Below are 14032 nucleotides of genomic sequence, written 5' to 3'. Positions count from 1 at the left end.
TGGACAATGATGATGTAGCCAAATTTAATTTCCTTGTGAAAAATGAATCAAATGACAGTGTTCAATTCAAAGACAATAACATCACATATGTTGTTTGTACATACTTTGGCCTTGTACGTATATACTTTTAATACTACATATTACTTAGGTTTGAAATTGTTTTATCGTATACGAAGAGACGTAAGGAAACAAAAGGTGAAAAACCATATCCAAAATTACCTTTCTTGTTTAAAACCAGGTTTATTATAATTTATCCAAGCTTTATAAATTACTGTAGCTATCTAAACTACAAAACACAACTTTTTTAAAACTACAATCACAAAGAATAAAAAAAATTACCAATTTAATGGTTGCAGCAATAAAAATGCCAAAATACAAATATTCAATTACAAAAACAATACACAAGTATAACATTGGTAACTACATAATAACAGCAACCCTGATAAATTTTCTAAGGTTTCTAAAATGGTAAACTAAAAGCCTGTCTCAAGCCACCACGAAAATTTATGAAAAGATTCCACCACCTTTCAGAAAAAGAGACCCAGAAAACTGCCTATGTTATCATCATTATTTAGTAATAATTCAACCAGACAACCAAGTCCCTTTTTCTGAGCTCTCACAGGGCTAGCTGGAAGATGTGTTCATTCGACGGATAAAAATTTGAGCCAAACAAAAAGTAGCTGCAAAATAAATTGAAATGGAACTGATGAAAAGTTAAATGAATAACAAAATGTAAGCTATAAACCTAAATACCAGGAAACCTTCACCCATTCAGCGTTTATGGCTGAAATGAGGAAACTGGAGTGCAGTTAGGCAAAAAGATACAGAGATCAAGAAAATGAACAAAATGGAGAAACTGGAAGGCAAGATAAGGAAAAGGAAGCAGGAATGGAAGGCATGTAACAAGATGACAGTGGGTGTAGCTATCGGCAGAAGGGATACTGCATACTCTTCAATCAAGCCTGCAATGTAGGTGTGAGAAAAGGAAGACAGAACAGAATACTGTGTCAGGCAAGATAAATAAAATTATGGTAAGCTTCTCATGAACTACTCTACGGGCATGCACAACATTTTCAGGAATTTACTCAAATGTTAACAACAAAATATGGAGTACCCACAAAATATATATATACTACATAATCTGATAGTACTTTGATAGAAGACAGTGGAGGAGAAGGCGCATCAGGCAACCGACCCCTTAATGTAGGGATAACGGTAGGAAAGGAGAATAATAATATAATCTGATAGTACTACTTTCTAAAGATGCTTACAAATTGTCATTGAGGCAAAGTTATAGTCACGTTTTTCCTGGAATAAGAAAGTAAACAATAATTATCTCGGCAAAATGGGATACAAGTTTACTTTCTTTCAAATCAATTTTCTGAGCTTACTTATCTTGAAGGGTGAGAAACACTTCAAAATCTTATGGGTTGTTTCTTAAAGTGTTCACAGACATCATTGGCTGAAATGAAAAAATTAATTTGTGTTACAAAGATAAATAATCTAATGCAGTAACTGAATATAAGAATTTCAAATACAATAGACTACATCATTATAAAGTATTCATTTTCATATTAACGATCACAGAATCCATGATGACACAAAACATCCTATAACCTGTAAGTTTAGCAGTTAGACTGGCTACACTAACTTAGCTACTTTAAGCAGCGAAGTAATGATTTGGAATTGATGATCCACTTGGTTTGTATGTAACAACCAAAATTTTTTTAAAATATCAAATATTCACACAAATCAGTCTCCAGAATTTTGGTCCCAGCTCAGCAGCCAGCTACTCAACTTCAGGAGGAGGAAATAAACTCCTGAGCTCAGTTGCTCTGGCAGACTATTTTTTCATTACCTATCATGTTCACATTCTTAAAAAATAAATAAGTTATAAGATTTCAAAAGAGTGCAGTTACACACACTAATAAAAAAAAATGTACACATATCAATTACAAATATATCAATTACTTCATCACTTCATCCATTATATTCTCAAACTGTTCAGCAGAGATCCATCCCAAATGGGGTTATCACTGGTGAAGAAGTTCACACAGTGGCTGATGTTGAACCTTTTTAGTTCTAGTTTCCATCAGATGGATCTACTTTAATTATTACTTTAGGTAACAATACTACCACTGTGTTGTATCATGAGACTAAAAGCAAAACTAGTGCATTGCAGATACTTTTAGCCAAAGGCCCCACTGCTGATTAATGTGGTTGACAACTGCAAAGCATTTGCCAGGGCATACCGTTGTAAAAAAAACTTTGCAAAATCTTTAAAACATGCCGTATATATGTCTTAAGGAAGACTAAAAGAAATAACTGGAGAAGACACACTGAGGAAACTGATCCCCTTAGTTCAAGGATAGCAGTGGGTATGAAGAAGAATTCATGTTATTCCAACCTTTCAGTAAAGTATTGAAGGGGTAATAGTTGCAATAGGAACCTCTGGAATCGGCTCAACTAAGAAAACATCCTTTAAGTGGGGTCTACTTAGTATGTACATTGTATAGGGGTACAGGTCAGCCATATCTCACACCACCTAATCAGATCCATTACAAAGAGAAATTAGAGATTCAAATCAAACTGAGCTAATCACAGTAATTGAAGTTTCCATTTAATTTCAGAAATTGCTTATTCCATGGTAAGCTCATGTCAGCACACTGAAGTCAATGTTCACCTTTAAGGACACATGAGGGCAGATAAGAATTTGCATAATATTTAGAGAGATTGACTTTATCATAAGGAATCTAAAGGGGTTTTCCATACAGTTGACCCTCTGTTCATCAAATAAAAAAACTTATGTTCAGGACACACCACCATTCTTACTGTAGAGTGCGCGGCACAGCACCATTCTTATTGCAAGAAGTGCAAAATTAAATTTTGTCTCTCAACTAATACTTGCAGCACAACACAATGTTCATACCATATTATGCATTGCGGAAAATTTTCACCAAAAAGAACTTACCAGATACAAAAATATGATGCAGGTGAGGACAAGTGGTTTCACCTGATTGAGGTTCTCCATCTTACTATTCAGATATAAGAGCATATCTGACAAAATATTAGTTCACTTACATTAACCTGTTCTCTCCCTCTAAACCCATCCACTAGTCGTTTAACAATCATGAAAAGGCTTTCTGGGTTTTCTAGGAAAAAACACATACTACTTATTCATCTTCTAACGAGAACTGAATACTAGTAAAGTCAAACTAATATACATTAAAAACTTTACACATTGTACTTACATCTGTTTTTGCACTGATGCCCTGCATTCGAGATAATCATGTCGCAGTAAACAATCCCTGGGTTTTCTCCGCAGACTACTCGGTAATGACACATACCACTCTGGATTGCAAGGAGACAAAAACAAGATGCTACAAAATTTTCATGAATATTCATATATATACATATACATATGCTTGTGTACATGAGCGAATACCAGAGGAAAATGAGAGGCAGAAGGTCAGTACCAAACGCTTTCTCGTGTTTATTCACACGTCGTCAGGGCACAACGTGTGAATAAACACGAGAAAGCGCTTGGTACTGACCCTCTGCCTGTCATTTTCCTCTGGTACTCCCTTATAGTATACAGAAGCCATGTGTATCTACTGTGGTTTTTTATGCATATATACATAAAGGCAAATTCCATCATTTATACATTCATCACATCCCATATCTTAGTGAATCAGTGATATGTACAAACATAAATGAACTGATTAACAAAGGTACAGAGCATGATAAATGTATAAATAAAGGCATTTGCCATAACATATGCATGTATGTATATGCTTGTGTATACTTATTTATATACAGTACATATATAAATATACATAAATATATGCATATATATGCATATATATAAAGTATACATATATAGGTATATATGTATAAATATATAAGATCCCACGCTAGAGGTTGCAAGACATCGAAAAAATACGACAACTTCAAAATAATTGGCCAAGCCTAGGAACCTGGAGAACTGCTTTTCTTGGAAAGTCTATACATAAAAAGAATTGTACCTACGTTAAATTGCCAATCATCGGCTGCTCCCCTGTTCATAGCATAACTGGCTTGTTTGTTTATATTTGTCTGCCTTCTTTTCTGTTCTTGTGTATTCTTTTAGCGTGTTTGTCTGTGTCATTTTGAGAGGTGCGCCTTGCTCTTCATTTTAAGTTTGTTTTTTTCCTTTTTTTCTCTTATTGAGTTTAGTTTTTTTAAGGATCATTTTAAGCTTTCTTGGTTTTTAATGTGTAAATGTATTCAAGTGTGATTCAGTATTTAAGTTTAACTTAGTTTCCATCTTAAGTTTTCTTATGCCTCATGTATGTTTCTTTTAATTATGTGCTCAGATGCTCCTTTTTTATATAGATGTCCTGTTGATGTGGCCATGGGTCAAGAAACGCGTTGGCAATAAATGTATCTAATGGATGTGTATATGTTCCTGCGGCCTTCTCCTGCCTACTATAGATATATACATATATGTATTTTTATATACAAGTATGTATATAAAAATACATATACAGGCAGCCGCCGGGTTATGACGGGTTCGGCTTACGACATTCCGAGGTTAAGGCCCTTTTCAATTATATTCATCAGAAATTATTTCCAGGGTTACGACGGATGTTACAGGGTTACGACACCTACAAACGCTGATCTGGCAGAAGAATATGATACCAAAAATGCTAAATAATCAATATTTGAAGGTTTTTTTATGAAAATGCAATAAGAATGCAGTTTACATCGTTTATAATGCACCCAAAGCATTAAAAGTAAGGTTTTCTGAGGACTTTTTATGATGTTCCGGCTTACGACGATTTTCAGCTTACGACGTGTCTCAAGAACAGAACCCCCATCGTAACCCGGGGACTGCCTGTATATGCATATATATGCACATAAAATATATACACAAACAAACAAATAACGCCAATGTTGTAGGAATACTGTACTGAAAGAAAAATACAGCAAAGTTACACTTACGGTAGTTCTATTACCGACGCAAGGTGCACTGGGGTAACAGTAGCCTTGTGGAGAAGATGAGAGTCTCTTGCAATCGGCACTTTCCTGGATGGTCACTTGACCACAGGCTTGGCCACCAGCCGACTTGGGAATACAGATGTCTAGGGCATCATCGAACACAGTGCCCGGGGCGCACTCAAAGAACTGCTTTTGGTAGTACCCCTTAACCATGTTGTTCTCACACCTGTAAGAATTGAATAATAATAGAATAAAAAGTGGAATTTACGCCAGGCCAGGCGCTCTTACCTATGATGAGGTCATAGTTAGGAGACAGTGGTAATGTAAGATGGAAATAAGAGAATATGAATGGAGGTACAGTAAAAGTAAAGAAAGGGGTTGCAGCTGGGGTCCAAAGGGGCACTGCAGAGAACCTTAAGTAATGCCTACAGTGCTCCACATGAGGTGCACTGACAGCACTACCCCGCTACAGAGCTCACGCCTGTCGGAATTAAATATCAATAGAAGAGCCTACCGTTAGAGTTAACCGGTTGTCTTAATCGTTATCATTATCAATATTTAGTTTAGGGGCACACAGTGACTGTAGTATAACCTAACACGACCAACAAGTCCAAAGTGAGAGAGAGAGAGAGAGAGAGAGAGAGAGGAGAGAGAAGAGAAGAGAGAAGACCGAGAGAAGAGACGAGAGAGAGAGAGACTTCAAAATATCCATGACATCAGAATTCTTCTAAACCTTTCAGTCTTAAAATCACTTAAGTCTTTAACTAATAACATTGAACAAATGCAATACTAAATATATCATAGTTTTATTCAGATATTCTAAAATCGATGCTGTTTTCTATATAAACAAATCTCGGATAACAGTCAAGATTGTTCGGTACCTAAAAGACCCGCAAAAAAACTCTAAACGAAATAAAAGTTCAAATTCTGAACTAACTTTCTCTTCACCTGTAAATGAAAAATGAAAACATCTGGAATATTTGGAAATACGAAAATACACATCAGTATAATGGAAAACAACAAAATACTCAGCAAATACCAGCTATCACAGATACTCTGTACATTTATCCTGTACTGCAGTCTGTCAAGCCAACATTGATGACAAAAACCGGAAATCTGGCCAAAGAATTCATCTGAGGCTACGTGGACACCCATCAATGTCCAAGGAAATCCGACCCTAGCATATCTCCATTTCCATTTGCATAGACGTCGAAGGGGCAGGAATACCTGCAGTGACACGAGACCGCTATATGTTGCAAGCGCGACCTTGCTTGGTCTTTGCAATGTTGCGCTCAGTGTCCCAACAAAGCGAGATCCTTATTTACTGAATTTGTTCTCCTAGATCACCCGGAGAGGGATCTTGACTTAGGAAAATTACTGACCAATCTTCTGATAAAGGGCACAACTTTTTCGTGGATTTAATTCACTTGTCTTTAATCAAATACATTTGGGTCTTTGTCTTCACTATACTGTCCCCCTCCCCCAACCCCCCCACCAACTATGACTGACAAAAGTTATGGCCATTTCAAAGACATCAAATTTCGAAGCTTTAAACATGAATGACATCAACAAAAATACAGACTATATCAGGCACGAAATGATAAAATACCGCAACATACGAAAACAACGGGCTTGTGAAAAATACCCAAGGTCAAACTTGATGTCAATGAACTCGCCTCCTCTACAAGTCACATAAAAAAAAAAAAAAAAAAAATCTTGAATAAGAATTCGACAATCGAGCCGATCCTGCGCGGATGCCAACGTCGCGATCTCTGATGGCTAATCAATCTTCCTTATCAGTCTGGCGTCAGCTCCAGCCAGACTTAAAGAAGATGAGTTGCGGGCTTCCGACAGTGCAATCAAAAGTGGATGTCTGGACAAAACACGCAAAATTGTTACTACTGATAACACTATTATTATAACTGCTGAATCGTAGATGAGCTCCACGCGCAAAAAAAAAAAAAGAAAAAAAAATCGATGCGCATTCCGGATATTTAAAAGTTCTTCCTATCCCATATCTCTTCAAAACACTCTTATTATCGTCCTCTATCCTCTATTCTTTAATAATATCTGGAAATGCTTTAAATAATCTACCCTTTCGCCTAGCCTTCGACGCCTGAGAATACGAACTCAATCCCTCCATTCACGCTAAACTTTTTACGTTAATAGGCGTTTCCAGATTTCTTTCCTTATGTCAATTCATAGGCCGCATTTAGTACTGAACTACTCAAACAGTTCGCCTTAGCAGCTGCGACCCTTTTCTCTCTCACTCGCATTCATAGCCTAAAATTACTTCCAAAAGCTGAAACAACGGCAGCAGACGAATTAAAACGAAAAACAAATGATTTTTGCTACAACAATGGGTAGTGGGAGTCCGCTCTCGCGGGACTAAGCAGTATTTCTCCACTTATTAAAATAGTTTTTCTAGTATCTGCAAAAAATAATAAATAAATAAATAAATAAATAAATAAATAAATAAATAATAAACAAATAAATAAATAACTAACATTAAGGAACCGGCAAATCCCCTTGGCCGTAAACGATTGTCCCTTGAAGCGAACAGCGCTGATTCTGCCGTCTGAATTCCAAACATCGTCCAGACTTGAATAAAAGAAGTCGCCTTGGACGAAGTCGCCTTGGCGGACGAAGTCCGCCGACCCAAGGTCCTCCCCCCCACCCCCTCCCCCTACATCTTTCCCCAAAGGTGTCACCAACGGCCTCCTCGCCGATCATATGCATCTGGAAAATGGCGCCAGGACTTCTACATATATTATTGTACATATAAAAAGTGGCCGAAAGGCTGTTGGACCGATTTATAAAATTACTTGTTACTTGCTTTTACTTGTTGAAAGCTTATCCAGGTCCCGCGCCAATTCCATAGCGCCCACTGGACCCCCATGATCACATTGACGGCTTATTCATCAGATGTATCTGGTCACACTGCAAATTCCACATTCGCTGTTTGACAGCATCACATAGAACCAGGTCTAACGTGTGACCGCTTACTGCAGTAGAGGAATTTATATTAAACGCTTCGACACCTTCACTGGTTGGATCATCCAAACATAGATTAAAATCACCACAGATAAAAACACTCGCTGCAGATGTATCAATCCCGTCCTGCAGTAGGCCTGAGCCGCCTGACTCGTTAAAGAGACATTTACATTTGTTGAGGGAGGTCTATAGACTTCTAAAACGAAAACCATTCTCATACCAGAGTATACGTAGCATTTGCAAAGGGCTTCTTACCCTTGATACAACAGTTTAAAGGACGATATGTGACAAAAACTGGCCCACTCTTTATAAAATGACTAACAACATTCAACAGACCATTTCAAGCGTGTGCGAGACACTCCTCGAAGCACGGTCTAGGTAATATATTAGGTCTGACGACGCGCAGGCTACCTGGCTGGCAGCCCGGGACATGACGTCACGCGAAATACTTTCCTTGTGGGCCAGGTATATAGACAGAAGTTTTGTCAATAATGAAAAGAAAGCTCAAACTTTTACTGTAGAAGAAAGGCTAGCCGTCATATAATGTGATGAAATGAAAATCGCAAAACAGTGGAACATATATAGATTAAATAAACCTTATGGAAGAGTTCAGATTATCATGCTGAAGGGGTCTGACTGCTAAATGGAAACAACTCATCTTTTATCATTTTGACAAATCATGTGTCCAGGAGATGGTGATAGGAATGACTGTGGAAGTAGAGAATATAGGCTACCCCGTAATTGCATATTATGTTCTTGATCTAGTGCCGAATAATCATAAATTATGGCAGGCTTTTGGGATAGACTCACTATAATTAAAACAAGTTGCAATAAAAAAAAATAATCGGATGCAAGTCGAGATGGGAAGCGAATACACTGTGCTCACTTTTGTCAAATTCTGTCGTGGGAAGAAGGAGCGGAAACATGATATACAAATAGCGGTGGGGTTAAAAAAAAAGTTTTAACAAGGCAAGGAGAGATATGAGATATACAAAATCCTTTAAATTGTACACACACCAAAGGGGCCACTGACTTGAAATCCAAGCTTCCCAAGAATACCGGTTTCAACCTCCCACCACTAAAGAGCCCCCAACACTGCAAGCAGTAACGAAAAACAAGCGGTAATACTTGGTCAAAAGATTTCTCATTGCTTCCTGTGTATCATTAGCATTAGGTTTAGACGTGGGTATTGCAGCTGACCTTACTTGTAGAACCAAGAACAGTTACTGGGATGTCTGAAGCTTCCATTAGCTATGCAGGGGGTATTCGCCGTAAGAATGTAGGACGGGTATCGTTGATCTGGAAAGGGAGGAGAAAGAATGCATTCTTGAGCAGATTGTCTTTAGCCAAATTATGATAAATATTAATTAAAAATCGATCGAAATCAGCTGGCACCTTCGGTTACAAAACACTTACGTCAACTAATGAGTTATCTGGCGTCACGACTGCAAGTCACTATAACGCCTACCTAGCTGTACTCAGGATCTTTTTATGATTCCGATTTTTATTAAACAAAAAAATAAAAAAAACCTACAGGAGGTTGGTTTAGATAATGATACGACAGTCTCAGCTAAACTCTAACAGCTGAATCAAGGAGGAGACCCGTGAGCAACTAACTTCCAAATTTCACACCTGGTTCTATTACCAGCCTACGACAGGCTACAGATCTTTGTATATTAACCATCGCTGCTATTAGTCATCAATTTTACATTATTGGGACATCAAAATTTCTCTTAAAAGTAAACCAGGTTGCAATAAATGAATTAATTCAAACAACTTTGCTCCGATTCAACTCGTTTATTTTTGGCCTAATCTTGCTTTCTAATCAACTCTCTCCCACCCCCTCCCCACCCCTAAACCCGTCCTTACCAGATCATCCCCCGAAAAAAAATAAAAAAAAATAAATAAAATTAGTAAATAAAATAAATATGTAAGAATCCTCCTCCCAGCATGTGTTATTTTCATACACAAAATACAAAATGGTCGAGAACCGGCATCTCTTTCAGGGAAAGAAATTCGTCTGTGGCTTTCTTCCTGGAAAAGTCCCGCCCTTCTCTTTCATCCATATTCTTCTCCGTTTTCTTCGGCCCTGGGCTAGAAAAGGGTAGGTACTTGGCTGCAGGTCCCACTGGGCTTTATACGTATGAAGATGTTATCTACCGATGCTAATTATCAGTCTTCAGATTTCTCCTCTTTCACTCCTGGATAATAATGAAATGTGGGGGAGAGAGAGAGAGAGAGAGAGAGAAGAGAGAGAGAGAGAGAGAGAGAGAGAGATGGAAAACTATGACCCATCCAATTTCTGAAGACAGGGGAACATTGCCATCGACCTAAAATGATATGCTACACAGTACCGTGACACGATGACAATCATGTTCCCCAAGCGCCTCAGCGGCGTGGTTGGTATGGTATTAGCGTCCCACCTCGGTGGTCGCTGGTTCGATTCTCAGCCATTCCAGTGAGGAGTGAGAGGTGTATATTTCTGGTGATAGAAGTTCACTCTCGACGTGATTCGAAGTCACGTAAAGCCGTTGGTCCCGTTGCTGAATAACCGCTGGTTCCATGCAACGTAAAAGCACCATACAAACAAAAACAATCATGTTCCACTATTATTTGCCCTTCAATTACGCCATGATTGACTCTCCTAACTGCTTGCTTTCAGTTGCTTTATGACCCGCTGTCTTTTACATCTCAGGCAACGTTAAATGAATATTTAAATCTAGAAATTAATATTTTGACCACTTTGGCATGTGCTAGTCTCCTCACGAGTCATTTAATGATCATAATAAATAAACAAATAAAAGTATATACTGGGCATATTAATAATAACAAAACATGCATCAAACGAAAGGGTAGTAACAGCTTACCTTTGAGAAGAATTGTATAAGTTAGCGAGGCTGCAAACAGTGCAAACAGTGCTCGAGTTGACAAGTGCATCATCTGCAAGACAATGTAGATACATGTATAGATTCAAGTTATTTACGTACACACTATTATATAAAGGTATAAGCCACGAAGGCAAAATAAACAACGGAGTTTCTGCAAGATCTTTCGACTCGACGTCCTTTACTTAGCAGTTTATCTGCTGAGTAAAGAACGTCGATTCAAAAGATCTTGCAGAAACTCCGTTGTTTGTTTTTCTTTCGTGGCTTATACCTTTAGTTATGGATTTATCACGTTCCAAACTTTCGTGATTCAGTTATACACACACTATTATATGTATACAAGTACATTATACAGAGTTTACATTCTGCGCTGTAATATGTGCCGGTTACTTGAACGTGAAAGAACAGGCGAGATTTCTGTTACGGGGCGAATGGTGACCTAAAAGTAGCAATTGAAGTAGGATCAACGTGACCTATATTCTTTTTTTTCTGTGGCCCCTTTCCCTCAATTTATATTGTCCCCTTCAAATTTGGCCTAAGGCCCAAGCTGAGAAACAGTGGCCTAGTACACAGAAGTAGGAAGAGGTTTACCAATACTCCTGGTTTAAAAGTCCATTTGAATTTTGGCTGACGCAATAAATAAAGAACTCGGTCTCCACATCAATGACTTCAAAGAGCAAAACATACTTGTAGCTCCAAGTTGATGAAACTAGGAACTGGCGATACAGGAAAAAATTAAAATATCCTGATTCTATACTAGACAATCCATTCATTGCGGTAAAAAAAAAAAAACTACTATGATGAGAACATGAAATACACAACCTGCTTGTACTCACAACTATAATAAAGAACGCGTATGCGTCTGCAAAATCCTGTGCAAAACGTTGACAATCTTTGTACGGTTCAAACGGGATTACCACTGGAAGACAGAATAAAACAGCATAAAAACGGACAATATACACACAAGAGAGTAGTGAAATTTTCCATTTTGTTACATGGCAGCCGTGGAGTGGATCAATTAGAACCATCAGCATCAACAGAAATATGTGAAATGTCTAGATTTTAAATAGGAAGTTTACTTGGTCTACATGCATAGAATATATATATATATATATATATATATATATATATATATATATATATATATATATATCTATATATATATATATATACATATATATATATAATATTATAATATATATGGAATATGTATTATTGTAAGCATGAGATCGGCATTGTCAAGGGGTAACTGACTGGTGTTTTCTGCTATCAAAATCGTTGTAACTGTCATAAAATATGCAACTTTCTAACCGTCATTATAGAAGTAAAACCATGGTATTCAATACCCTTCATTACACCATGAAATAAACAGTATCACATCTGTAAGTATACACCTTAAATCCCCAAATTCCAACCTACACTTATACACCTCCCAACGACAAAGCAAGACCCATAATTTCATAGTAAAACAGCAAAAAAAAGCGTGTCTTTACACATTACAATAACGACGTCACGTCTGCATCTACACCTCACACAAACACAAGCAAATCAAGACACATATGTAAAAAAAAAAAAAGGGGGGGGGCAAAAACCACAGAAAGCCAACCTTCACGAAGAAAAGGAAGTATCCCTTACAGGCCTCAAGTCTCAGCAGCTCCCTACGAAAGACAAACCTGCTCTGAGGTCACCAACGGGTGAGCAAGGTATATATATAGAAAGAGAGAGAGAGAGAGTGACCTGCGCACAGCTTAAAAGTGGAACAAGTGGACGATCACCCCTGCTCGGCCAGGACATCACAGCAACCGACAAACGAGCAAATAGAAAAGAAAATAAAGGTTGTGCAGTTCAACAACCTCTCTCTCTCTCTCTCTCTCTCTCTCTCTCTCTCTCTAGTAAGAAAATAACCGAACAATTGAACTTTAATAATAATAATAATAATAATAATAATAATAATAATAATATAATAATAAAATATGCAGGTGACTGCATCAGCTGCATTCAATTCACGTACACTATCTTGGTAAGTCGAGTATATTTTAGTCTAGGGCTAGCCCGAATGATTAGATTACATAATGAATGCAGCTTTCAATAATAATAATAATAATAATAATAATAATAATAATAATAAATGCATTTCCAAACGTTATCGGACCGGCCATCCACGTCCCTATTATCAGAAGATAGTTACTACGATAATACATGCACCGCTAAGTGTTTTTATAAACAGGTGATAACAGAATACTAATGAGAGAGAGAGAGAGAGAGAGAGAGAGAGAGAGAGAGAGAGAGAGAGAATTTACTCACCACTGTAAGAAAAATTGCCACTATCCTATGGTTCTAAGGAGTCTATAGTGGCTCGTTTGAACAGCTGTGTAACGTTATGTCCAACCACAAGAAAAATGACATTTTTATTATAAAATAAATTTTTAAATATACTTACCTGGCAGTTAAATACATAGCTATATTCTCTGGCGTCATGACGTCACGACAGATTTTCAAAAACTCGCGGCAATCGCCGACAGTTGGTCAGGTGATCGTTATCTGTACGCCCTCTAGATAGTTACCTGGAACCTCAGATTTTCTCGCCCTCTAGTCTCCTGAGGGGAGGTGGGTGGGTTTCTGATTGTATATAACTGCCAGGTAAGTATATTTAAAAATTTATTTTATAATAAAAATGTCATTTTTAAATATGCAACTGACCTGTCAGTTATATACATAGCTGATTGACACCTTTGGAGGAGGGTCAGAGACAGCAACATCGTTGTTAAACAACTACATGTAAGGTAACTCTTGACTCTTACCTGCTAAGGGAGCTGACTTCAAAAGTACTGCCTCTTTTCGTCTGCTCTCCTTAGGAGCTCCAGCTTAGGGATGTGACCTGTTTAGCTGAAGAGCTCAAAGGGGTTTGTCGACGGGACGTGACTTCTATGCGACCTAACCACCTATGCCCTTGATATGGGCTTAAACAGGCAATAGACCACCTAACCATCCAATACTCACATTACAAGAAATTAAAAGACACTTACACTACTATGAGATTCAGGGTCTCTGTAACACGGTTTTTTGGACTTTGCTCTTTTTCAAAGCATCGGATGTAGCTGAAAGTTGACATATGTATATTTTACAACCACACACAAATTTTGTCAGCATTATCAATAACCTAAACCCGATAG

General features: G+C 37.6%; 1 protein-coding gene across 2 annotated transcripts; it reads right to left on the bottom strand.

Annotated features, from left to right (window-relative positions):
* Window positions 1–208: 208 nt before the first annotated feature.
* Window positions 209–12592, bottom strand: LOC135214104 (uncharacterized). 2 transcript variants are annotated; one of them, XM_064248207.1, is made up of 7 exons: window positions 12466–12539; window positions 11696–11778; window positions 10842–10914; window positions 9180–9273; window positions 4984–5206; window positions 3252–3351; window positions 209–1462 (listed from the first exon to the last, which is right to left on the bottom strand). In XM_064248207.1, exons 3-7 carry the CDS (start codon window positions 10912–10914, stop codon window positions 1416–1418), a joined length of 537 nt encoding a protein of 178 aa, XP_064104277.1. In that variant the 5' UTR covers window positions 11696–11778; window positions 12466–12539; the 3' UTR covers window positions 209–1415. The 2 variants fall into 2 exon arrangements, with proteins under 2 accessions (XP_064104277.1, XP_064104276.1); XM_064248206.1 differs by lacking the exon at window positions 11696–11778 and having other exon boundaries at window positions 12466–12592.
* Window positions 12593–14032: the final 1440 nt, after the last annotated feature.

Source organism: Macrobrachium nipponense, chromosome 45 (genome assembly GCF_015104395.2).
Source record: "Macrobrachium nipponense isolate FS-2020 chromosome 45, ASM1510439v2, whole genome shotgun sequence".
NCBI classification, from domain to species: Eukaryota; Metazoa; Arthropoda; class Malacostraca; order Decapoda; family Palaemonidae; genus Macrobrachium; species Macrobrachium nipponense.
This window is presented reverse-complemented; position numbering and strand designations above follow the sequence as displayed.